At 32.3% G+C, this 23,580-nt stretch overlaps 3 protein-coding genes across 4 annotated transcripts; 1 reads left to right on the plus strand and 2 right to left on the minus strand.

The window, feature by feature from the left end:
• Positions 1 to 1,461: 1,461 nt before the first annotated feature.
• Positions 1,462 to 3,931, plus strand: LOC107934212 (ammonium transporter 1 member 3). The gene has a single exon (XM_016866590.2). The coding sequence runs from the start codon at positions 2,398 to 2,400 to the stop codon at positions 3,784 to 3,786; it is 1,389 nt and encodes a 462-aa protein (XP_016722079.1). The 5' UTR covers positions 1,462 to 2,397; the 3' UTR covers positions 3,787 to 3,931.
• Positions 3,932 to 4,917: 986 nt separating this feature from the next.
• On the minus strand, positions 4,918 to 7,837 carry LOC107934233 (LEAF RUST 10 DISEASE-RESISTANCE LOCUS RECEPTOR-LIKE PROTEIN KINASE-like 2.5). The gene is made up of 4 exons (XM_016866610.2): positions 7,552 to 7,837; positions 6,488 to 7,162; positions 6,363 to 6,404; positions 4,918 to 6,279 (listed from the first exon to the last, which is right to left on the minus strand). The coding sequence occupies exons 1-4, from the start codon at positions 7,622 to 7,624 to the stop codon at positions 5,111 to 5,113; spliced, it is 1,959 nt and encodes a 652-aa protein (XP_016722099.1). The 5' UTR covers positions 7,625 to 7,837; the 3' UTR covers positions 4,918 to 5,110.
• Positions 7,838 to 10,731: 2,894 nt separating this feature from the next.
• On the minus strand, positions 10,732 to 14,180 carry LOC107934211 (probable transmembrane ascorbate ferrireductase 2). 2 transcript variants are annotated; one of them, XM_041117550.1, is made up of 5 exons: positions 13,764 to 14,148; positions 13,191 to 13,239; positions 11,434 to 11,479; positions 11,280 to 11,328; positions 10,732 to 11,177 (listed from the first exon to the last, which is right to left on the minus strand). In XM_041117550.1, exons 1-5 carry the CDS (start codon positions 13,929 to 13,931, stop codon positions 10,872 to 10,874), a joined length of 618 nt encoding a protein of 205 aa, XP_040973484.1. In that variant the 5' UTR covers positions 13,932 to 14,148; the 3' UTR covers positions 10,732 to 10,871. The 2 variants fall into 2 exon arrangements, with proteins under 2 accessions (XP_040973484.1, XP_016722078.1); XM_016866589.2 differs by having other exon boundaries at positions 11,280 to 11,479; positions 13,764 to 14,180.
• Positions 14,181 to 23,580: the final 9,400 nt, after the last annotated feature.

The raw sequence follows: 23,580 nt of genomic DNA on the forward strand, positions 1-23,580 counted from the left end.
TAAGAGGAGGATTTACAAGGATTAATGACTATAAAGGAAGATTTGAAAAAAGAAAAAAACTTACGACCGTATGTGTTGGAATTTCTTGGTGAAGTTGGGACTTTTTTAAGATAGTTGATGCCAGATTTTTGAACAATCTAATTATGCCTTTTTATTTCTAATTAACAAGGTATTTGATAACAATGAAATTATTGTATAAATAAAATCATGAAAAATTAGCACCATTGTTTTTTTTTTTATACCAAAATAGATTACTGAACTGAATTTCATACCAAATAATTTTGTGTTTAATCTAAAAATCAAACACATGAGAAAAAGAAGAGCGAAATGAATGCTTAAATTTAGGGAAACAACCATCTTTACACTCTTCCTTCCTTGCTTCTTCTTTTATTCTATTCTAAACTACTTAAGTTTAGTAAAAACCAACAAAATCTTGGAATTAATTTTAACCAAAACTACTTTGATTTACGCCTCTGCTTTATTCATTAATTACTCTGCTTAAAATCTTTTCTCTTTATTTCTTTATACATTTTCTTTTCTGATTAGGCACACTCATCGAGATATATATAAAAAATTATATAATAAACGTATTTATAAAAAATTGATGAAAAAATAAAGGAGGACTTTCCTATAAAATAATAAATTTGAGATGTTCGAAATTTTTTTCTTTTTCTAGATTTTATATAAAAATATTTAACCTTTCATCTTACTTTGCAAAATGAATAGGTTGTTGGTAATTTCAAATATGAACGGGGATCGAATGAGTCACATCAACCCATTTAAAATAATTAAACATGTTTATAGTTATAAATTAGGTTTAATATATAGTATTCAATACCAAAGTTTTGTTTTAATGTTCAATTTGGTATTTAAATTTTTTTTGTCCCAATTTGATAGTTGAATTTAGTTTCAATATTCACTTTAGTATCTAATTTTTTTTTAAATTTATACTTAGAAGTTTTTTTGTCCCAGTTTGACACTTGAGTTTAACTTCAACATTCAATTTTTTTTTTAAATTACATTGATCAGTACTTTATTCACTAAAAACATTTGTGTTCAACATACTAAAAGATAATCAAATAAACATTTGTGTTCAACATTTGTGTATCCACTATACAATTAAACCAATCAGGACGAATTCATTTCTAAAGTAGTGGTTTTACCACGACACAATAATTTTTTTTATTTTTAATTCGGTATTTATTTCTCTAACAAATTTATATTAAAGTAGCTTAGTTTCCAACGTTTTATTTATGGGTTGTTTTTATTTGAATTTTATTATTCTCTAATACAATTAAGTTGTTTTAATGATCTTTCTGTTGTTATGATCTTGGAGAGAGTATCTTTGGATTTTTACATGTTTATCTATGAATTTCTAAAAACATTGTTTCATTTTTGTTTGGGATTATAATTCCTTTCTAGAGGGTATTGTTTGTTGCATCTTCAACAATTCTATGAAGCCATATTGTGGATTTTGTTATTTAAGAGAGTTAAAAATTTCGACTTCTAATTCTTAAACATTATTGCTTTTGCTAAATAAAAAAAAAAAAAACAACAATAGGCTTTAGTAACTTTTGATTTGCTAAAAAAACATATTTTTAGGCTTCTCTCCCTCATTTGTTTTCAGCATCCAAAGAAAAAAAAAAAAAAAGGTTTCTTTTCTTCACCCGTTTGTTTCTCCTCCGCCAAGGGTGGTCGTCTTTTGTCCGTTCGCGCCTATTTCAGCACCAACGTAATCTGCTTTACTTCTACGGTTTAGATCTTCAAGGAACCGGCCCTGAGTCTTCTGAAACGAAGGCCAAAGTTCCGAACCTCCTCTCGCCGATCTCCGTTTTGCACCTTCGGATCGTCGAAGGTCGTGGACATGTCGCTCCCCTTGGCTTGCCTCGTCACCATTCAGCAGCCTATATTATTATTGCATATATATGCATATAAATAATATTTCATGGAAAAAATGTTGATATTAAAATACAACTGATGGTGACATAAGCGAAACATGATTTTTTTTTTAAAATTACCCTTTAGTGCCGAAGTATTTAATTTTAAGGTTTCAATAAATTACGGGAATTGTGGCATTCTGCCCAGTTTTAACATGGATGATGATCCAATCCCTTAGTATTGGAGATGGCAATTTGCCCCGGCTAAACCATTTTCAAGACTGGCCCTATCTACCCTATAATGGCCCCATATATGGAATGGATTATGGAATGCTCTCAACCAACCACAACTCACAAGCATAGCTATGGAATGCTCTCAACCAACCACAACTCACAAGCATAGCTACCATTCAATGTACCCCCGACTAGATACAATGTTATTAACTATCTAACTATATCTTCATTTTCTCCAATTACAATTTAGAACCAACCAACACTACCATCTCTATCTTCAACAATCATGGAGATGTCTTGGGAGCAAAGCATCACCTACTCTATCAACACTGTTTACCTTCTATTTTCTGCTTATTTAGTCTTTGTAATGCAGCTTGGCTTTGCCATGCTCTGTGCTGGTTCAGTCAGGGCCAAGAATGCCATGAATATTATGCTCACAAATGTTGTGGATGCTGTTGTTGGTAGCATCTCTTATTATCTCTTTGGTTTTGCCTTCGCATTTGGTGACACCTCCAACCCTTTCATTGGCACAAACTTCTTTGCCCTCAAAGATGTTCCTAATACCTCATTTGATTACTCTTTCTTTCTTTATCAATGGGCTTTCGCCATTGCAGTTGCAGGGATTACCAGTGGGTCAATAGCTGAGAGGACCCAATTCAGTGCTTACCTGGTTTTCTCATTTTTCCTCAGTGGGTTCGTTTACCCTGTTGTGGCTCATTGGGTGTGGTCGTCTAGTGGGTGGCTCAGTGCCAGTTCAACCAATCCACTGTTTGCTTCTGGTGCTATTGATTTTGCAGGGAGTGGCGTGGTGCACATGGTAGGTGCGGTTGCTGGATTTTGGGGTGCTTTAATTGAAGGTCCAAGAGTGGGTAGGTTCGATGCTTTTGGCAAGCCTGTGCCAATGCGTGGCCATAATGCAACCCTAGTGGTTCTGGGGACATTTTTGTTGTGGTTCGGTTGGTTTGGGTTTAATCCAGGCTCATTCGATAAGATCCTCGTGGCCTATCCTAGTACAACCAATCAAGGTAATTGGACCGCAATTGGCCGAACAGCGGTTACAACCACACTAGCCGGATCAACGGCTGGAATTGTAACATTGTTCGGCCGAAGATTACTAGTGGGCCATTGGGATGCACTCGATGTATGCAACGGAGTGCTAGGGGGGTTTGTCGCGATAACATCGGGCTGCGCAGTCGTTGAGCCATGGGCCGCTATCGTTTGCGGTTTTTTCTCGGCCTGGGTCTTGATTGGGCTGAATATAGTGGTAACGAAACTGAACTTTGATGACCCATTAGAGGCTACCCAATTGCATGGGGGATGTGGTGCATGGGGTTTGATTTTTACTGGATTGTTTGCAAAAGAGGAGTTCGTGATTCAAGCCTATGAGGCAGGAGACACCAGTGTGGTGCGACCTTACGGGCTATTCATGGGTGGGGGCTGGGGACTGCTGGGGTGCCAAGTGATAGAGCTTTTGGTGATACTGGGTTGGGTTAGCGTCACAATGGGGCCTATATTCTATGCTCAGCATCGACTGGGGATATTGAGAATATCAACGGAAGAGGAAATTGCAGGATTGGATATTTCCAGCCATGGGGGATACGCTTATAATACACATCAGGAAGAAAATCAGCCTCGTTTTTATGCAGATTATATGAGAATGCATGATCACTCATAAGCTTATCACCCATTTATTTTCTATTTTTTATTCTATCTTTCAAACATCATTTGTATTATTGGATTATTAGTAAATGCGACTGCTTAATTTGGTAAGATGTAATTAGTCATTAATAAATATGTTGTAAATTCCAAATTTAGTTTAAGTTTAGTTTTTATCCTTGGATTTAATGTTGAATTTGGTACCTAAGTTTTTCAATTTTATACTTAATAGGTTTTTTCATCCTAATTTGGTACTTGAGTTTAGCTTCAAAGTTCAATTTGGTATTTAAGATTTTTTCTTTGTCCTAATTAAGTGCCTACATTTTTTTTACTAGAACATGTGTCAAACATTCATTGAGCCACATGATGTCATTTGGCTTGTATTTCAAATTGAAACTTGAAGTCAAACTTAGGTACCAAATTGAAAAAAAACCCTTAAATATCAAATTAAACCTTTAAACCAAATTCAAGTACCAAATAATAAATTAACCTTATAAATTATGGCTTTTTCTCGTAAGTTTGAACAAGTGTTTGAAATTGAGAAACTCAAACCTTGATAGCACTAAATTGGTTATATATACCCTAATACAAAAGTTGTCTCAATTTATTGTTGCATGAAGACTAACTCAGTCATTTGCTGTGTAAAAAATAGAAAGAAAGAAAGAATGGAAATATGGAAGAAATTGAAAAAAAAAAAAGAAAAAGAAGAAGTGATATTTGGGTCTCTGTTCATGTGATTTCTTAAATGAGTTTTTAGGTTTTAAAATATATTTTTATTGATAATAATTTATTTGATGTATAATCAGATTTTACTTCATGATTAGTATATTAAAATGGTTTAGTACATTTGATATTAAGGTATCACACTTTTTTCTAATATAATAATGTATTATTTTTTTGTCTAATTTAATATACGTATTTGACAAAAAATATATATTTGGGTACTAAAATATAACAGTGTTAACTTTCAAATGTTTAATTCAAATTTTACACTTAGTTTGATAAAAGTTAACTACTAATAATATTAAATAATTATGTACTTTTATCAAATTAATCATAAAACTCAAATTTAAAAAAAAAAAAAACAAATACCATATCAAAATTTGCAAATATTTTGCTTATATTACCACAATTTTTTTCTAATTGCATGTACTAGAAAAAATATATATATGTAGATTTGAGATTACATCAATCAAATTATTTTAAATTACATTCATCATTACTATATTCACTAAAGACATTTGTGTTCAGCATACTAAAAGATAATCAAATACTAAAAACTATGTACTAGCCAAAGTTAATGGGGTTCATTCACATCTATATATCACACACGCTATTAAATTTTATACACTGGTAGTTGAAATAAATGCACTGTACTCCGTCTGAATGGATGGTGCAAAAAATGATGTTGTGAAGGTGTTTTCAGGTGATCTTGGAGGAGAAAACAGGAACGGCGTTGGCGGAATCGTCAGAGCTTCAATGCTTCCTAGCAACATTTCTATAACTTTAGTCATCGATGGTCGATCCGACGGATTACTTTGAATGCACCACAAACTCACTATGATCATCTTTCTAGTTAGTTCTTCATTTTCAGCTGTCATTCCTTCCAGGTTCAAATCTGCTCCTTCTTTAAGACGGTTGTAAATCCATACCGGAAAATTCGAGTTACTAGTCTGACTATGAATGTTTTCTTTTTCTCCGACCATTTCGAGGACCATCATCCCATAGCTGTAAACATCGGACTTGTGGGAGACACCTCCAAAGCTCCTGCAGAATACTTCTGGAGCAATGTATCCGATAGTTCCTCTAGCACTTATCGTGGAAATGATACTATCTTTCCGCTCACATAGTTTAGCAAGTCCGAAATCTGAAATTTTAGGACAAAACTTTTCATCTAGAAGGATATTGTGAGGTTTTATGTCGAAGTGTAGAATCCTTGTATTACAACCTTGATGCAAGTATTCCAATCCTCTGGCTATTCCAATTGCGATGTTATACAATGTTTTCACTTCTAACTGTTCAGGTTTATCAGGAGATTCTCGATGACAGATGAACTTATCCAATGATCCATTCGGCATGAATTCGTAGATTAGAGCTCTTATTGATATCTCATAGCAGAAACCTACAAATGCCACTACATTAACATGGGAAGTCCTGCTAATGCTAGCCACTTCATTTATAAATTCATCTCCACTTCCCTTGGCTTCATTTAGGACTTTAACGGCAACAAGTCGACCATCGGATAATGCACCTTTATATACAGTTCCGAATCCACCTTGACCTAGTTCGTCTTTGAACGACTTGGTTATTCTCTTGATGTCTGAATATGAATATCGCTTGGGAGCAAGTTCGGCACCATACTGCAAAATGTATGCCTCGATCCTTTCCCATTGCTTCCTTTTTCCTCGTTGCAACTTCAATAAAATACCTCTCGACAACGTCTCGTTCTTAATCCGGAAAGTTACTGTCATAATGACGACTACAAAAACAACAGCCCCAGCCACTCCCAAGCCTAAGAATGAAGTTGGGAAATATTAGCTAGCTGCCATTCATTGTAATCAATTGAATTAAAATGTTAACCAATATAGTACCTACCTAAGGCTAATTTGAACTTTGGAGTGAAACCATCTGATGACCCTGCAACCATCGAAGAATCGAGTTACGTATCGTAGCAAAAGTACTGATTTAAGTGATTATAAAGAAGAATGATTGTTGATTACCCGAGATGGAATCATCATCCCATTCCACTCCAAAGCCATTTTGAAGGGTCACATTCAGATAAGCTTGACTTGGACCGTGCTCCAAAACCCTTAATATCGAAGCGAAGGCTGGGACAAGAACATTGCTCCGACATGATCTCAAAGCATCCTTTGCTTCAACGGAGAGGTCAGGAAAGGCAGTTGGAACAAGGTAGTAGCCGACAGTATCAGTTCCATTCATGCTGCAATTGAACTGATGATTAGTAAGGCCTTGGTACTGATTGGCCTCGATGGGGCAACCGTAATAGAGTGATATGTTCTGGGTATTCCAAAGAGCGCGGAAAGGGCTGAGATTCAAAGAGGTGTTGACAAGGCGGCGAGGACAAAGCACACTATCCGTATTAGACATAGGTTCAAGAGTGAGAGATCTGAGGGTGGTATTGTATACCAGAAGTTGGTAAGTCCGTGAACTGATTGTAATCATGGGATTACCGCCCTCACAAAACAACTCAAATCCCGGTTTCCCGCAATACGCCGGGCTACCCTTTTGCCGGAACGGATAGCTTATCTCTTTGACGATTCCGCAGTTGAATGGTTTGTTACATTCATGGGCATTCCTAGTGTCAGTGCTGCACATACACACCAGAATCTGGAAGGAAATAAACGTTGCAACTACTCCAACAATGGGGGAAGTTCCTGCAACATTCACTCATTTCTTTTAACCAAAGCCTCCAAATTATTGACAATTAACTCGTAATACCCCCACACAACACTACATGTCATAAAGATATAAGATGAAAACAATATAATACACAGGAATTATTAAGTTACCAGCAAAATCTGCATAACTAACATAAAATTACAGAATTAGAATGCAAAATACTTGTAGCATGGTCTATTATTAAAGAAACAAATTCAACACAACACAAGCAAAGACAAGACAAGAATTTAATGTCATCTGTGCCTGAAGAATCAGTCCCAAACCCATGAATACTCGGGGGAAGAAAAAAGATGGACAAAGACAGAACCCTCAAACAAGCAGCTAAGAAGCAACATCCTTGACTTGTAAGAAGAAAAACTCATACCAGTTATTGTCAGAGATTCCATCAACCTCATTCTATGCGTTAGTACACGAGAAAGGCCCACAGAGGTTGCCATTAATGCTTAACTTGACAAGTCTCAGCTTGGGTCTGAAGCTATCAAGGATGTTGATTTGCTGAGAAGAAAGGGTTGTTGATTTTAAGGAAGGGAAAGCAGAGGAAATATCGCAGTCTCTTCTTCTTCTTGGCGAGGGTGTAGGTGTGGAAGCACCAATCAGCAGTAATTAAGATTAAGAAATTGAGAGTAAGGAAGACTATGAAATTAAAATATGTCATGAAGTCTACCATGATATGACCCATCATTTACAGCAAACAATGACTCTAGTTTCCATCATGTGGGGCCAACTAATTTATACCTTTGGGACCGTGTTTCCTAACTCGTATTAAATACCACATTGATAGAAGTTGGGATCTAGAGTTACATTCTTTAATTTAATTTGGTAATTTTTTAATTTTTTAATTTTTTAATTTTTTAATTTTTTAAATTTTAGTCCTCACAAAATGGTAATTGTTAAATTTATTAAGTTAGGTTATTTTTAAAATATAATGTGATAAACATATTATCACGTGTAATATCATATCAACTTGTTATTTTTGTATATTACTCACTGAAAATTCAGTTAATTTATTAACGAATGTTATTTGTGTTAAGACTAAAAATTTTAAAATCCAAAAAGTATAGAGAATTAAAATAATCCAATTGAATAAATCTACAATTGTACACATAGTACATGACTAATAGTTAACTTATTTGAACAAATTTAACTATTATTAATTGGATTAGGATTAAAATTTCAAAATTTAAAAAGTGCAAAAATCAAAATTGATCAAATCAAAGTATAAGGACTAAATTCACAACTTTCACAAAGTACAATAACTAATAACAAAATTTAATCAAAATAATAATAATAATAATAATAATGCACTAAAGGGTTGAACGGATCAACGCTCATGATATAATGGATCCAATAAAAAAAAAACTACCTAGTTTTCCAGACAATCAACTAAGGTAATATAATGGATCAAGATAGAACACACCTAGATTTTCCATGAAGGAACCAACAGGCAATTAACAAAGTAATATTAAACCAAAGTCTCTAATTAAAAAATAGTTATTTATTTTAATTTGAATGTGGATTAGCATCGACATTATTACCAATATAGGAGGACGTGAGTTTGAGTACCCTAAAGTTTGAGAGGGGTTATGAATAATTTTAAACATTATATCTAAAAGAGCAAATATGATATAAGAACTTATAATTAAATTAATGTTAAAAAAAGAGAGTAATATGTACATGTTTATCAATTGAGATTATATTATGTTAGTAGTTTAAAATCTATTAACTATTCAATCATATTATATACTATTTCCTTTTAGTTCTTTATTATCTTTATATACACATGCATTTTGAATATTATTATTGTTGTTATTTTTTTTTTGAAATTTGCAAGACTTTCTACCATTAACTATTTGCTTTAAATAAAATATCTATTAGTAAGATGTGCAAGAGAGGATAAAAAGGATCGTGATATTATTTTACTTAAACATGAATATAATGCATCCATATTATATGTATTCTTTCATGTCGTATATAATAGTAGAAGATTTTTTTTTACTTTTGGAAAAATTATTAATAATTTTAGATGAAATTTTTTTTAAGAATTTTAGTATATTGGTAATTATATTAATTATTTATAACTTAAATGATTTTTATAAAACTATTGGTTTATATTTTTTTTATAAAAATTAATTATATGAATTGTATATATAAAATTTATTTATTAAAAAGTTACTTTTTTAAAAAAATTGACTTCATCTCTCGTGAAACCATTTGAAGCAACAAGATAAACGAGTGTTCTCTTTTTAACATAAAAGACAGTTTTTTTTTCAATTTTTGGCAATAGCAGATAAAGGGGTTTTTTTTTCAAAGGGAAGATAAAGCTATTAAAAAGGAAAAAGATAAAGTTGAATAAGGGAGAACCAATGCTTTCCCAAAACCTTCAATCAAGCAGCCAAAACGTCCACACGCCTAAAGCTTATTTATATTAAAAATTTTAATAAAATTAAAAAAATTAAGTATTAAATAAAAATTCAAAAAAATGAAGTGAAGTGGGGTTTAAATAGACATATGTGATATGTAAAATTAATGAGAATCCGATTAAACTTTACCCATAAATTTTATTGAAATTGGGGATAATATTTGATCCGTGATATATGAAAAAGGAAAGGAAGAGAATCAGGAGTAAAGTCCCTACAGAGGTAGAACAAAAGTCAAAACCGTAGACTAAGTAGCACCATAAAGTTGAATCCGTTAAGACAGGGACAAAACTTGTAAAGTTAAGAGAGAAGACTAATTCGACCCCCATCTTACCCCAAAACTAACCAAATTTGCCCAAAGAAAAATACCACTTCCATCTAGAAACCCCCGCCCCCCTACTAAATAAATAACAGCCAACAACTGAATTAAAAAAAAAATGGGCATCGAAACAGCTTACTACATGGCATAATTTGTTTTCTACAATTGTTTCTCAAAGAATTAAAATGCGAAATTACTGTTATGGCCTTGTAAGTGTTGCATCATAATGCGGCAATATTAGTGTTGCGTCATTGTCATGCTAAGGTCCAAGTGGCGGTTGACGAGGTGCGGCACTGAGGACTTGAAGGTCCATAGGAAACTTGGTAAACTCTTGTAATCATGTGTTTAAGTACCTCACAACTTTGACCAATACCACCACTCGTAACCTATCAGTTTCTTGGGCTGACCCAGTTTTTCATATCTCATGATTACTATCCTACGACATCATAGACTTTTGGTTAATCGATAAGTGTCCTGCTTAATATTTGCGTTCAACAGTGGTTACACCTACATCTAGATAACACGAATGTAAACTATCAAGGTTCAAGAAAAATTTATGATATCAATATTATTATTTTACCCTTTTTTTCTTTTAGGATTTAGTTTGGGGTTTCTGTTCTTGGTTATGTAGACCTAGATGAACTGCTTCAACCAGCCAATCAAGTTCAGTTTTTTCAGTTGCAAAAAATGGTTTGCAAAGAAAGAACCATTTGCCATCTCCTTAATCATCAATGTAACTCGACTTACAGCAAACTAACTTTATGGTTGGTAAAGAAGAGGAACTAGTTAAATTGAAAATGAAAATCGATGAGAAAAGAGAGTAAATATTAAACCATCGACACCTCAAAAGTCCTTAGAGGATTAACATGTACTAGTCGTTTTTAAGGTTTCATTACTGGTTCCATTAATCCCCTGGAAATACAAACACAGATTGTACCTATAACCTATTCATTCCACTAGTCCCCTGTGGACATGACTTTTGCCATTCACAGGAGTGAGTGTGGCCAGAATCACTAACCCACCCAGCACAACAATCAAAATACCCAATGAGTTCACTAGCAATGCCTCCGTAGAGTAGCGTGATATTACCCGGTTTGTTTGGAGAAATGTAAGCTTTTCTAAGATACCCGTAGTAGCAGTAGCAACAGCAAGTGCATACGTATACATCCCGAAGAACACATGCCAGGGCAACAATGCAGCTCTGCTGTTTCTTGAGCCACCTGGGTACCAAAAAGTTGCGAATCCAGCAGCCCACTGGTGGAGAAGAAATTATAAAGTAAAATACGAGACATCATTAAGGTCCGTAACTTCACAAAATGAAGCCAAAATGCACTGGAAAGGAGCAGAAAATAGAACCTGGATGCCAAATAAGAAAAGGCAAGCTATGCCCAACCATGAGTGTAGACTGTAAAAGTTTTCAATGCCCTTATCATTGTGAAACTTCAAAGCAGCCCATACACCAATAGTACTCAGAATAAAAGCAAGACACTGAACTGTAAGATGAACTAACTTTTTGAAGCTTTTTGTCCCAGGAACAGTCTTGTATGCCAGCATGGCTGCATTAAACAAATATCAAACGAGTTAAACAACGCAGGATGGCAGATCAAATGTAGAATTAAGTTATATTGTTCATGAACAAAATATTTTTAGACAAGTCGCAGTTTCACCATGCTATGGCAGATCAAAGGAGATATATGTGTGAACAGATAAATTTATAATGAATTTGCTGACAAGTCCTAGAACCAGGGAAAAGGGTAAAAGAACCAAAATAGTATTTAATTATCCAAAGAGCATCTGGCACAATCAGTTGTGAGTATGACTAATGTGTGACTAAACTAAAGCGACTTCAAATCAGGGTTAAGGCTCTGTAGAGACTTTGCACCATCTAATTGTAGATGATTAAAGAATCTAGGCCATCCATGAATTTGGATTCCAAGTGGACCGCCATAAATAAACAGTTGAGATTCAATGCTGTAGAACAGTAGAGAAAAGAATATCGGAAGTACAACCTCGTATTATTCTCTTTTCGACTCCAAAAACTGACAGAACCATCCCTTATGTTCTCCCACTAGACCCAACATCATACCTCCTAAAGGACAAAAAAAAAAGGGATAAAGAAAAATAAAAAACAGATGCAACTATCCTTCTAAGTGTCACTATAAGATGATTTCCTTCGAGAAATGGACTGTTGAGTTACACTTGATGATAAAATATTGAAGCAACAAAGGGGAAAACAAAACCCTACAAACCCAAGGGAGAAATTGAATGGAACTTGGTTTATTTTCTTCCCTGCATGGAAGATGAAGAAAATCTATACTTGTTTTGAAGCCAGCAAATCGAAGAATATAGTATCTGAAAATATCAATCTAATAGGTATAACAGCTTCTGGAGAGGTATAGAGACAGGAAGGGGGAAAACAAACTTGTGCTTATTAGCTTATGCATGTATCATAGTTAATGTATTTGGCTTGAAAAACAACCACTCACATCAATGTACCATGTAAAACATCCACAAACTCTTAAAATATTTAAGCCACAGTCCTCCATAATAGCAATGATATCTCAAAAGATAAAACAAAAGGCATAATATATACTTTCATATCAAAATCCTTCCAAGAAACCATGACAATCCCCTTAGGTAGCAATTTGGAACTCGGATTTCAAAAATAGTATAAAGTAAGGGATAACATACATAAAAATGTAACATCCATGCTTATTTCTCAAATACATAGATTTGCTAAATGCCTTTTTAGTAGAGAATTTGAAATTCCTAAGAAATTTATAAATTTGACAAATTCATAATTTGAAATTCCTAAGAAATTTATAAATTTGACAAATTCATACTTTTTATGCTTTTCAAATATATATTATATTGAAACTGAACTAATTTTATTCACAAGGAATGCATTCCATTATTAAAATTTATATGGAAAATGAAATCCAAATCCAAATTTTCAAGCAAAATCATGTCATGAAAAATTAAAGAAACTGCAGAATCTTAGAGGTACATAAAAATATTAGAGTAGCTCTACTAATAATTTATAGGCAAGTCACTTCTCAAGTCCCAAGAAAACCTCAATAAACCTATCAGTGACAAAAAAGGGATAAGTTCTCAGAAAACAACCAATTTCTAGATATGCAACAGTTCCTTTTTTTCACTCAATACGTATTTATTCTTTCATCTCGTCGAATTGACATAATTTAATCTGAATAATAGAAATCAGCAGCATCAAGAACATGCTTATAACAATAAGAAAATGGCATTCACCTTCACCATTTAAGAGCACTAATCCAATGACCATTAAAACAGGATGGACCTGCAATAAGTACACAACAAAGATTACTTTTCTGAAATGGAAAAAAGAAGATACTCCTCTTCATTGGTTGAAATGCTAAGATATAATATCAATAGAAATCAAATTTTTCATTTTTACTTGCTCAAAAACATGGTTCAATTCTCAATAGCAACAACAAAATTTACCTAAAAACTAAAGCTGATCATCAATATTTTTTTTTTCACTTTCTTGTAAACTACTTGTACAATTAAACAGTGTGAAGAATGGCAATATGTCTTGATGTCAAAACAAATGAAACATTGATGTTTAATGTATCCACAATTTTCAACTTATAAATTATCACAAATTATAAAGCAAAATGGCAACAAAATCATAGAATCACCATATGTAAACTAATAAAAACCAAAGAAATGGAAACAGCCCATTAAACAAAAACAAAACCAAGTAACTGGTAAATCAATTAAAATGAAATTTATTGCTTCTCTACTTTACCCAAACACACACACACACAAAACAAACTAAAAGCAAAAGAGGGAAGAGATTACATTAAAGATGAGATCTTTGTTATCAGAGATGAGAGCCAATCCTCCTCTGTAATGAACAGTCCATATGAAAAGAATAGCTGTTATTACTATTCCCAATCCTCTAACCACCATAAAGATTGGAAATTTGATCACCGGAACCCCCATTTCTGTATCAGAAGAAACACACATACAAGAACAAAAAACCCCCCAAAAAATAAAGATATATTGCTTTGAATGTTGGATAAATGGGTATCCTCAGAAGAATGCGAAATTGCTGCCTTTTGATTACGAAGAAGGATTTTCTATTTGATTAATCTGTAGAGAATAGATCAGAAAAACGAGGCATCAGAGTTTTCAACTTTCAAACAGAGACCAGGTAGGCCAATATTTTTTTATATATTAATGTAGGTCAATTTCTAAAATAGCTCCTTGTATTATGCATTTTTAGCAGATATTTTTTATATATTAATATATGACATTTTATACAATTTGATCCTTACTATATTATACATATCACGTTCGCTCAACTTTTCTTTTTATTTTGTAATTTATTATTTTTAATAAATATTAAATTATTTTTTAAATACAATTTTTTAGTTTTATGTATTTAGTAACACCATTTAAGAATATCAAAATTTTCGGATATTTTTGATAAATTAAAAAATTAAGTACTGAGAAAAACAAAATTAAGTATTGAAGCTTTAAATGTTAAATTAAAGTTATGAAATTTATTTGCTATATTACTTAAAATTAATCGAAAGATAAATAAATTATTTGATAAATATAAATTAAAAATTAAAAATTAAAAATTTTATATTCTACATTTTACTCTTAATTTTTAAACATTTCTTCATATTCTAAAACGTAAAGTTTCTATATGATAATATAATATTAAAATAAATAAAATAAAATAAAATTAATTAAAAATATTCTTATAGATTTAATTTTTTAATAATTTATCAAATAAATTCTTATTTAAAAATGTAATTATAGTTATCAAAATAATTATTCTCAACTAATTCTTTATTTATAACATTCTTTTAAAAAAATACATTAGCCAGAAAATGGAATTAATTAAACAATGTTCAAATTTTAAGATAAACCGTAACATTAATAACATTTTAATCTTTGACATTTACTTTTATGTGTAATTATGTCCATCCAGAAGTTCCACACCAAAAATCAAATAAAAAGAAAAAGAAAAACTTAAAAAAAATAAAATTAAAAGACTTCTTTTTGGGTTTTTTTTATCGTGTTTGGAACAGTGGCTATGGGTAGTGCCTGATAAGGTAGCGGCACCACCCAAAATTTCCCAACAATCATCATGCCATCATTAAGCCGTAATTGGTTTAAAATAATATTTTATTGGTGGAGGGTAGACATATGGCGACACTGGTATTATCTAGTAAAATACGAGTTTGAAACATCTTGGAGCGGTGAAGGAGATGTGTTAGGCAACACTCAGATGGAAGAGATGTGTTAGGCGGCACTAGGCCCTATTTAAACAATGCTTTCTTGAACGGTTTAGCAATTAACTGATAAGAAGAAAGGAGAAAAAAAATTGTAGAAGAGGAGAAAACAAAGAAGAATTTGTAAACTTAGTACAATATTAACTTTATTTTCTTATATTTTTTATAGTTGAATATTGTTTTTCAAATATATATTGAGAAATTTTATTATTTTTATAGATTTAATATTGAAGATGGATAATTAATTCTTCGCATGCGTTTATTTCGATGAAGTATTTTTAACAACAACAGTTGGTTGTATATTTGAATGTCGCCAACAAATAGAATGAGACTTAATAGAAATGTGACAGTTGATGATATGAAGAAAAGGATCAATGCAAAAATTATTAGACGTTGTGGGAGGAAGATATTGAAACTATTCTACAAATTCTCAATTTTGTCAAATCTCATTAAATTCATTGATATGGAACTCATAGACGATAAAGACGTGGAAGCAATGGTCGCACTTTATTGTTGGACTAAGAGTGGCCACAGCGAACCGATTCAGTTGTTTTCTGAGTTAGCTGATGTGGAGCCAGTTGAAGATTTCACTTCATTAGGTGAAGAAAATAGAGTGCAAGATCCATGTACGAATGTTCCAAGAGCTTCTGTTGATAGGCAATTGTATGTACACGGGTTTGACATATATTTCAACATATTTTTTAAATATTCTTAATACTTTTAATTCGAAAAGGTAACATGTCTTTTCGAAATACATACGAAACGTACAAGCTAGAACAACACTGTTTCAGGTAAAGGCTAACCAGACTTGAGGGTGATATGCACAGTGAAACGAATACTCCTTTCCGAGAGTGGTTGAATACCATAGAGCCGTGGCAATAGGCTCAAAGTTTCAATGATGGGTCTTGATATGGTCATATGACTACCAACCTGACAAAGGTGGTTAACTCCTTCTTTAAGCAAACACGACATCTTTCAATTTCATCTGCTTTCCTACTTACATTCTACAGGCTGGCAACCTTAATGCCAAGAATGGGGCTGAAACAAGTAAAGCAAATGGAGGCGGGACACGTGTTTGCCGTAGAGGTCAAGAAGGCAATGGATGCAAACCGTCAAAAAGTAAGGTCGATGAATGTAGAAATATATTCTCGACAGTTAGAAACTTTTTAAGTTGCAGAATACATCAACCATCGACCCGACGTCCTACCTAGGTCCTACGGAGTTGATCTCCAAAATAGACGGTTCGACTGCAGAAAGTTTCAAACATTTTATTTCCCTTGTACGCATGTCGTTGCAGCTTGTGCTCACGCCTCGATTAATGTTGAACAATATATCGATGATGTATACATTCTGGAACGCAAATTGCGTACTTGGGGAAATGAGTTCTCTATCTTGTGTGATGTATCAATGTGGGAAGTGCCTTTGTCGACTTTCAAGCTTGTCCCAAATAAGGGGTTACGTAGAAAGCCGAAAGGAAACCCACATGTCATCCGGATTCAAGGTGAAAATGGACTTGAGGGAGAAAACTGACCCTAAACATTACAATGTGTGTAGAACAGTTGGTCTGTAACGCCCCTTACCCGAGACCGTTGCCGGAGTCGAGCACAAGGCACTACTAAACTTATTTGAGCACTTAACCAAATTTAGATAATTTATATCATACTTTTCAGACAAGCTGTCCAACTGCGTCATAGTTGCTAAATAATTCATATCTCGAGTTATAAAACTCAAAACCCAAATCCGTAAATTTTCCCCGAATTTATACTCATATATCTACTTACCAATTTTTTTTATAATTTTTTGGTTGGTCCAATTAGTACAGTTTATTAGTTAAATCCTCCCCTATTTCAGGGTTTGGCTACTTTGACCCCTGTGCACTTCGAACCAAATTTCTCTCTGTAAAAAATTCAAATAACCATGCCATTTCTTTCTCTTAAAAATAGACCCAATGAGAAATCCATACATATATAGTATGACTCATAATTATTTTTTTGCAATTTTTAATGATTTTCTAAAATCAGAACAGGGGAACTCAAAGTCATTCAGACTCTGTCTCACCACAATTTAAATATCTCATAACATAAAATCCAATTGCATGCACCGTTTCCTCTATATGAAACTAGACTCATTAGGATTTAATCTCATTTTTTTTCCAGCCCTTAACTCAATTTCCACAATTTATGGTGAATTTTCAAAGTCAAACTACTGCTACTTACCAAAAACTGTTTTAGTACAAATATTGTTAACTAGTTCATAACATCTTTACTTCAATTCATTCAAACTCTATACATGCCATATAAATCTTTAAACATAAAACAAAAACTACCAGAATTGATCTGAATAGTGTGCCCTGTTGTGTTGATCCGATCTACCCACTTCACTTCAAGTCAATCTACATAAAAATATTAAACACACACAAGTAAGCTTATTGAAGCTTAGTAAGCTCATAGGCATATAAACACAAATCATATCAAATATCGTACACAATCTTATATCTATTAGTTTAACTATTTCATCCTCCAAATCACAATTTCATTAATAACTCATTGGAATAATTTCCATATGGCTACTCACAATTTAACTCCCTTAGGCTCATTTCTCATTTACTTCATTGTCAATTTAAGGAACAATAAGGGAATTAAGTGCTTCATTATCACATTGCCATAGTAAACTATGGACTTTCACATTATTACGCATCACACACCGAAGCCATAGCCTTGCCATGGTCTTACACGGTTCACATATCATACCGAAGCCATATCCCAGACATGGTCTTATACGGAATCACATTATCACATTATACCGATGCCATAGCCCAGCTATGGTCTTATACGGAGTCACATTATCACATTGCACCGATGCCATAGCCCAGCTATGGTCTTAAACGGGCACACTTATCACATATTTTTCGTCAATTCATCAGGGTCACAGAATAGAAGCACTCAAATCCATTGTTCCTACTAATTTGTACTTTTAGTTACACATTATTCATTAGTTAATGCAAATTGATAGTATTCATCAACAATAAAATACTTTAACAATCATAAGATTTTCATATCAAAACATTGAACTTTTCCATATGAACTTACCTGGACTAATTTGCAAAAGTCGTAGAAATTCAGGGACTATTCTTGAATTTTCTCCTTTCCACGATTCAGTTCGTTTTCTTGATCTATAATTATAAAATCATTCCTTCATTAGCATCCATTTCAATTCTATTTCACTTCACAATTTATGCTGTTCAAATTTCGAAATTGCACTTTTACCCCAAAATTTACAGTTTTCACAATTTAGTCCCTGCTCAATTCACCCATCAATTGAACTAATTTTTCTCAATTAACACTTTATTTTATCATTATAAACTATGTAAAAACCTTTTATATTCTTAATTTCAACAGAAACCTTCAATTCACAACTTTTTCACAATTAGGTCCTAAATATCATTTCCTATCAAAATCACTTAATAAAACCACCTTAATATGAAATTAGAACTTAAATTTCATAATAATTCATCATAAAATTCCCTTATCCATCCAGGGTAACTTCCAATTTCACCCATAAAATCAAAAACTAATGAATTCTACAAGTGGACCTAATTGTAAAAGTCATAAAAACATAAAAAATTATCAAGAAAAGTAAGAATTAAACTCACATGATGTAAAAATATGAAAAACCAGCTTTCTCCAGACCTTCTATGGCGTTTTGGCTGAGAAAATATGAAGAAATGTCTAGATTTTTCAATTACATCATTATTTAACTATTAACTTTTATGCTATTTCCAATTTTGCCCCTTGTTCACATTGTTTTCTTGCTTATTTCATACCCAAACCGTCCAGCCATTAACCTTTGGGTATAATTGCTCTTTAAATCCATCTTTTTAAATACTTAAGCTATTTACTCACAATTTAACAAATTTTGCGCTATTTTCAATTTAGTCCTTTTTAATTAATTATCCATCCAAACGTTAAAATTTTCTAACGAAACTTTAATACTAACTCAATGACACTCCATAAATATTTATAAAAATATTTATAGCTCAATTTTCAACTTTGAGGTCTCGATACCTCATCTTTGACCCGTTTGACCTAATAAATTCTTTTAATTCACTAATTTCACCATTTCACAAATTCTTCTAAATTCTTACTTGACTCATAAATATTAAATTACTATCTTGTTCAATCTTATTTGTCGAATTTAGTGATCTCAAATCACCATTTCCGACACCACTGAAAATTAGGTCGTTACATGGTCATACTCAGACTAAATGCCCGCATCGAACTTGCCATATTGGACAATCATCTCGATCGAGTGGAATATGAATTAATGTACTCCATATTCAAATGTATGTGAAATGTTGTTATCAGTTGAAGTAATACTTTATTTTACATAAAATTTGTGTATACTTTTAGGTTTATTAAAATTTATTTGATTATAATGGAATTTTGATATTGCTTAAACATGTTCAACTATAAAATGAAAAGATTGCACTTTAGTTAATATTACATTAAAATACAGAGAAAATGTCTAAACTATATATTATACAAACTTGAAAATTTGAATTACAATTACAAAATGCATGTAATAAAGATAATGTTACACGTGCTAAAATTGATGGTTCGATGGTATTGTCCGTGGGATAAACCATTGTGGTGTCTGGCGTTGGCGTTGAAGGGTGCTCGTGATGGTCATTGTTATCCTCATTCGGAGCATCGTTCACGACATCCATCAGCAAACATTGGGGTGTGTTAAACATACTTAAAAAATTGTATGTCCCAAAGGTTTACCTAGGAGGGGTGGAGTATTGTGGTGGTAATAGGTTGAAGATATCAAACGTCATTGATGATCTTGGATCCGGATAATCAGAACTAGAACCTGGAATCTCTAACTAATATGCGTAACTTGACAAGCCCGAAAAATCTACCCCTAAATTCAGATGATAAGAACTACCTCCAGATTGTGTATAAGACCGCTCAGGTTTGGGCTCAGGCTTGGGTTGGGCTACAGAAGGCAGATGTCCTCGTCAATGGTGTTGGTGGCCTCATCGATGCATACGTAAAGGGACTAGCATTAATTTCCCACCAAATAAATATGATTTCCAATTCTCGATGTACCAATATTAGTACTCAACCGAAAGCCACAAATCAAAATCAAAATCAAAATACATTCGAGGCCTCTACCCCATCCAGACGTTCCTCAATACAAAATATTGTTGATGTTCTAATGCCCAATTATTTCATTGTTTCCCCCTTTTGTTAATTCCGTGGACATTGTCAAAACTTTGTGGAACATCTAGAATATTTTGTTTGCACCCGAATTGTTACAGAACTCGATCCCTATTCCACCAGTCGACTGTTGTGAAATTTAGCAGGGGTGCATTAATGCACCACAAGTGTGAATGGATGTGAGCAGACGGGGAAATAATAGTCGCAATGTTTGAGGTGAAATATGGCATCCAGAAGAATTGCACAATTAATAATATGATTATAGTAACACGAGTCAAATAACATAAATAAAATAATTACATATCATGAATTTAGAAAAAAAATTACCCCCTCCCTGGCGTGTGTCTCAATCATCTGTCTGTAAATCGCAAACGTATAGGACCTCCCGATACTCGAACAAGTATACTATCTACGAAAAACTTAAACTTGTTAAAACAAATTTTCATAAAAAGCAAGATTCTTGATGTAATGCGTAAATTTTATCATCTATTTACAAGTGGGAAGATGTAACACCCCCTACCCGTATCCGTCATTGGAACAGGGTACGAGGAATTACCGAAGCTTACCGAATCATTATTAATTAGGGGAAAAAGTAAAACAAAGTAAACATGTAATATTTAATAAATTCGTATAACATGGTAATTAACTTACCGCTTCTCTATATTCAACATAATTATGCAAATCATAATTATTCGAATTGATCATGAGTCCTAATACCTATTCTTATCACATTGTTAGTCATATAATTCATAGAAATATTAAGAAACATGTATGAGCTCAACTTTCATTAAATTTCTCATATACATATACTTTTACACATCATTTATTCACATAACTTATAACAATCATATCTATATATTTTAAATACGCTTTCATAACAATTTGTCTTGATTTCAAATTATCTCACATTGGAGCTTTACTCATCAATCATTTGAAATACTATCTTTATACAAATAGTACACCTGAGTTGCACAATTCTATAATTATGAACGAACACATTTGTAAAATATATGCCATGTTCATATATCGTAGTCTCATATTTCCTTATATCAAATATATAACCATCATTTTCTTGTGTTTTAGATAAATACATATAACCATACATAAGCATGCAATTCACTATTTCTTCCTGTCTATCACAATTTCAAATGACAGATTCATGTGAATGAGCTCAATAATAACCATGAAAATACTTACCACATTCTTTCACACATGTTCCACTTATAACATAGTTTTTTATATTTGGCTTGACATTTACTAAGCAATATTGGATATTCATTTATTAGACAATATCAAATATTCAAATTATTCTTTAACATATATAACATTTAATTCAAACATAAATTTATAACATTTTTCATTTTAACAAAGTTTAACATTTACCAAATATAATCAAGCATGTGATCAATTTATGCATAAGTCACTCACATATTTTCCTCCTCATCCTCTCCATTCCACATCCTTAATGTATATAACACGCTTATAAGTAACATTATATATAATTTCACTATTTACTTATATTTATATTCAAAAGTTGTCTACCTGTGTCATAGTCACTAAATTATTTTTAACTTGAGCTATGGAGCTCTAAATTAAGATCTGTTAATTTTCCCTGAAACTAGACTTACATATCTTCTTACCATAAAATTTTCAAAATTTTTGGTTTAGCCAATAAGTACAGTTTATTCTTTAAAGTCACCTCTATTTTGCTGTCTGACAATTCCGGCCCTTCTTCACTAAAAATTAATTATCTCATCGTACGATATTTGAATAATGTTCCCATTTGTTTCTCTTGAAAATAGGCTCAATCAGGATTCTAAACATATAAATTTAAGACCTTAATTATTTTTTTCAATTTTTGATGATTTTCCAAAGTCAGAACAGGGGAACCTGAAATCATTTTGACTTGTCTCACAAAATTTATTATATCTCATGATTTAAAATTCCATTGCTTACATCTTTTCTTCTATAAGAAACTAGACTCAAAAAGCTTTAATTTCATGTTTTATTCATCCTCTCATTCAATTTATACAATTTTTTGTGATTTTTCAAAATGAGACTACTACTGCTGTCCAAAACAGTTTTAATGCAAAATGTTGATTTCCATTTTACCCTAAATTTCACAGTTCATATTCAGTCCTTGCTCAATTAACCCCTCAATTGAGCTAATTTTTCTCAATTAATACATTAGTCTATCATTTTAAACTACTTTATAACCCTTGAAAATCAGAACTTTAGCACTAGACCGTAATTCCAAACTCTTTCATAATTAGGTCCTAAAATCAATTTCCATCAATTTTACTTGATAAGATCATCATATATCAAAACTAAAGCTTAAATTTTATATTTATTCATGATATGCTTCCAGCACTCATCCATAGCAACTTTAAAAATTAGCCATGGAATCAAAAACTAATGACATAGTAAGTTGGACCCAATTGTAAAAGTCCAAAATCTTAGAAATTTCAAGTAGAAAGCAAGAATTAAACTTACATGAAGCTAGAGTATGAAAACCAGTTTGAGCCCTTTTCCATGGCTGTTTTTCAGCTGATGAAAATAAAGAGAATTCTAGATATTCCAATTTGGTCACATTCTTATTTAACTAATTTTGGCAATTTTCGAATTTTACCCTTATTTCACCCATTTCCTAATTGTTCTCAGCTATTGCTGCCCAAAATATCTCTTTTGGGCTTATTTTCACTTTAGGTCCTTCTTCATTTGAAAATTAAGCTATTTAATCCTTCTAGCAACTTTTACACCTTCTTCAATTTAGTCCTTTTTATTTAATTAATCACCCAAACGTCAAAATTTTCTAACGAAATTTTAATACTACCTTATTGACACTTTTTAAATATTTATAAAAATATTCATGGTTCATTTTATAACACCGAGATATCGATACTTTTTAAAAATATTTATGGTTCATTTTATAACACCGAGATATCGATACTTGTTTTCTTAATTTCTTGACCAAATAAGTATTTATAAAACATAATTTACTATTTCAAAAATCTTTTAAAAGCTACATTTGGCTCATAAATATTAAATAATATAATCTACGAGTTCATTTTTCGAATTTGGTGGTCTTGAACCACTATTTCCGACATCGCTGAAATTTGGGCTATTACAAAAGACGTGTTTGATGAC

This window comes from Gossypium hirsutum, chromosome A07 (genome assembly GCF_007990345.1).
Source record: "Gossypium hirsutum isolate 1008001.06 chromosome A07, Gossypium_hirsutum_v2.1, whole genome shotgun sequence".
NCBI classification, from domain to species: Eukaryota; Viridiplantae; Streptophyta; class Magnoliopsida; order Malvales; family Malvaceae; genus Gossypium; species Gossypium hirsutum.

Bases quoted from the DNA above. Each gene is read 5' to 3' on its own strand.
- LOC107934212 (XM_016866590.2), top strand. From the start codon at position 2,398: ATGGAGATGTCTTGGGAGCAAAGCATCACCTACTCTATCAACACTGTT.
- LOC107934233 (XM_016866610.2), bottom strand. From the start codon at position 7,624: ATGGCAACCTCTGTGGGCCTTTCTCGTGTACTAACGCATAGAATGAGG. The intron at 7,163-7,551 runs GTATGAGTTTTT...TGAATGTTGCAG, and splicing joins GGAATCTCTGACAATAACTG to GAACTTCCCCCATTGTTGGA. The intron at 6,405-6,487 runs GTAATCAACAAT...CGATGGTTGCAG, and splicing joins GGATGATGATTCCATCTCGG to GGTCATCAGATGGTTTCACT.
- LOC107934211 (XM_016866589.2), bottom strand. From the start codon at position 13,931: ATGTGTGTTTCTTCTGATACAGAAATGGGGGTTCCGGTGATCAAATTT. The intron at 11,480-13,190 runs GTGAATGCCATT...TGTTTAATGCAG, and splicing joins AGTGCTCTTAAATGGTGAAG to CCATGCTGGCATACAAGACT. The intron at 11,178-11,279 runs GTTCTATTTTCT...CTTCTCCACCAG, and splicing joins TTTTCTTATTTGGCATCCAG to TGGGCTGCTGGATTCGCAAC.